Source organism: Carassius carassius, chromosome 48 (genome assembly GCF_963082965.1).
Source record: "Carassius carassius chromosome 48, fCarCar2.1, whole genome shotgun sequence".
Lineage (NCBI taxonomy): Eukaryota > Metazoa > Chordata > Actinopteri > Cypriniformes > Cyprinidae > Carassius > Carassius carassius.
The window spans coordinates 20,861,268-20,864,423 of record NC_081802.1 but is presented as its reverse complement, the minus strand read 5'-3'; the positions used below and the strand labels follow the sequence as shown (position 1 = coordinate 20,864,423).

The 3,156-nt window shown below is 35.7% G+C and overlaps 1 protein-coding gene across 1 annotated transcript; it reads left to right on the top strand.

The window, feature by feature from the left end:
- Positions 1-203: 203 nt before the first annotated feature.
- On the top strand, positions 204-2,862 carry LOC132131567 (tripartite motif-containing protein 16-like). Its single transcript, XM_059543621.1, has 4 exons — positions 204-474; positions 720-782; positions 1,950-1,991; positions 2,211-2,862. Exons 1-4 carry the CDS (start codon positions 216-218, stop codon positions 2,720-2,722), a joined length of 876 nt encoding a protein of 291 aa, XP_059399604.1. The 5' UTR covers positions 204-215; the 3' UTR covers positions 2,723-2,862.
- The last annotated feature ends 294 nt before the right edge of the window (positions 2,863-3,156 follow it).

Below are 3,156 nucleotides of genomic sequence, written 5' to 3'. Positions count from 1 at the left end.
TTTTTTCCAGAGCAAGTACAGAACAAGAAAGGTATACATTTATTTATTTTTTTATGGTAAGTTAGCAAATACACAGTTCTCTAAGAATGTATCACTATAGTTTTTGTGCTCATTAATACACAAAAATGAAACCGTTTCAAAACACATACAGTTGTTTAACACAAATCAGCTGACTGTTACTGACTACTTATTCTGCAGGAGTGAATCAGTGAGAGATGATGGCGTATGTTTCAGAGCGGCTTCTGGCTGCTCTGGATGATCTAGAAACAGAACAGTTGAAGAGGTTTAAATGGCACTTAAAGATTCACAAGAGCCTTTCAGCTGCTGCTCTGGAGAAGGCAGACGCTCCTGACACAGTGGATCTCCTGATTAAGTGCTTTGGACCAGAAGAAGCTTTGAAGATCATGGTGGACATCCTGCGGAAGATGAACCATAACTATCTAGCTAAAGAGTTAGAGAACAAGCAAAATCAAGGTAATAGTTTAAAGTGAAACTGAACTTTAATGAGCCATTAATAAAAAATAATAATCAAAATTTAACTAAACTAAAAAAATTATTTTTTCATATATTTGAAATATGAAAAAGGCCCTTAATATAATTAATGGTTTACAAAAATAAATGAATAACTGATCATGTTGAAGCTGAAGTTCTCCTCTCGCTGATGTGTTTATGTGGTTTAATGTCACTGTATCCTTCTGATCTGTTTCTCTCTCGCACAGTTCAGACTGAGAGCAACATTGAGGATCCTGTGCTTGTTGGACACGAATCAAAACTGAGGAGAGGTAAATATCAATCACTGTCTGTACAGAGAAACCCAAAATTTAAGTCAGTTCTTACAGATGTGGCCTTTAAGAATGCAAAATTTCTTTCACACGGCATCATGTGTGAAATAATAATTGACACCAATGATACTATATTTAGTAAAAAGTAAATTTGAAAATCTGTTTGCAATACTTCCATTTATGTTTCAAGGTATTTTTCTATTATAATCATGTATTCACCTGTGAAGCCTGCATGAGAATGGAACAGGAAGACATACGGTGAAGTTGCACATCCAGTTTTGACATTAGACAAAATATAAGATGGGGCCTCTTCCTTTCACAAAACATAAATGATAAAAGATAATATCTGTTTTCCAATTTAATATATGTAAAAAGCGTGTAGAGTCGCTAGCGACACAAGGTAAGAAATAGATGAAGTATATTTTTCCTGTGCAACAATTAAATATCTATAACTCCATAAGTGCACTTCACCTTTATTCCTCAAGGCTACGATGATTGATACGCGATGAAGTGATTGAACTGGCTTAAATGGCTTTTTACTGCAGTGACTGAATGCAATCATATATAATTGTCACTGTCATTTGATGGAGGATGTTGTGAATAATCTGCCAGCTATCAAAATATTGATTCTGATGGCACTGAACAATTATAGTTTTGAGGATATGGTTGAGATTGTGAATATGATCCAGATGCTGAATGTACAGGGAAAAACGCTCTGACGATGACAGCGATGTTAAAATAATCTGCTGTAATTGAACCCTTAAAACTTTCCAAATATAATGAAATATGCTTTATTTTATTCTTTCGTAATTTTTATGTTATGGGCAGGGTTCCATGCATATAATACAACTGCTCATGCATAAAAGTAATCCATATAACTTCAGTGGCTTAACCCAAGTCTTCTGAAGCAATGGGATTTGTATGATGGACAGAATGAAACCTGAGTAATATTCTTTTATATCAAATCAAATCTTTAATCAGTTCATGTATACAGTAATGATTTGGGCTCCATAAACAATATCCTTTCTCTGTTGGAGAATTGTTATTGTGCTTTAATAAATGGTATATTCGTGTAGAACATCATATTAGAGATGTATTGGGAATGGGTGCAGGGATCATTTTCTCTTGACATGAGATTAAACTCTGTTCATGTCTTGATTTCCACAGAAAACAACATTGTTCCAAGGATCAGGAACGACTTCCTACAATGTAAGTCAGTAAGAAAACAAGCAGTAAAACTCACTTTGTTGCCTTCTTGTTCTGCCTGTAAAGATTAAAGAAAACATGACAAGAGTTTTAATTGATGCACTAAATTATGATCGCCTAGGATTCCTGGTAATCTGATGATGCACTGAACATGAGTTCAGCTGCATGAAATTATCAAACAGATTCGTAATTCCTGATTCTGATGTGTTTGATCTCCATCAGATTCCCATAAGTTCACTCTGGATCCAAACACAGTGAATAAACGCCTACGTCTGTCTGAGAGCAACAGAGTGGTAACACACACAGGCACAGAGCAGCTGTATCCTGATCATCCAGACAGATTTGATGTTTGGGAGCAGGTGTTGTGTAGAGAGAGTGTGTGTGGGCGCTGTTACTGGGAGACTGAATGGAGTGGACGTGTGTATATATCAGTCTCATATAAGAGCATCAACAGGAAGGGAGGTGTTGAGTGTGTGTTTGGACGTAATGATCAGTCCTGGAGTTTTTACTGCTCTCCCTCCACTTACTCACTCAGACACAATAACATAGAAACTAATCTCCATGTAAAGCCCATCAGCAGGAGAATAGGAGTGTATGTGGATCACAGAGCAGGAACTCTGTCCTTCTACAGCGTCTCTGACACAATGAGCCTCATCCACACAGTCCAGACCACATTCACTCACCCTCTCTATCCTGGGTTTACTGTTTATAAAGGATCAGTGAAACTGTGTTGATGAATCGCTATAGATTACAGTCTCTTCTTTTCTCTTAATGACATTAATACTGCAGCTGAACCTCTGTCACTGAAACAACATGTCAGAATGAATGTGTGTAATAAATCTTCATTCTTTATTCATTCATTATTAGAAGAGTATCTATTTGAACCATTCTGCAATTAACAAGAAGTTGTGTCAGTAACACCTTTCCAATTCAAGGGTAACACATGTAAACAAAATACATAAATAAATCAATTTTTTAAAAAAAGTTGTTCTATTTAGTTAAATTTTCTTGTATTTCTGTTCATATGTACATGTTTCTTAAGTTTCCTTTTAAGCTTAATTACTCCCTCTTATTGTTTCCTCAGTTAATCATTGTTGTCACCTGTTGTCTCTTTTAGTTCCCCTTTTTTGCTCTTGTGTATTTATACACATTGTTCTTCAGTTCTTTG

What these genes read in the sequence shown, in the direction of transcription:
- LOC132131567 (XM_059543621.1), top strand. Translation starts at nt 216, where the DNA reads ATGATGGCGTATGTTTCAGAGCGGCTTCTGGCTGCTCTGGATGATCTA. An exon ending in AGAGAACAAGCAAAATCAAG is followed by an intron (nt 475 to 719) that starts GTAATAGTTTAA and finishes TCTCTCGCACAG; the next exon opens with TTCAGACTGAGAGCAACATT. An exon ending in CGAATCAAAACTGAGGAGAG is followed by an intron (nt 783 to 1,949) that starts GTAAATATCAAT and finishes TGATTTCCACAG; the next exon opens with AAAACAACATTGTTCCAAGG.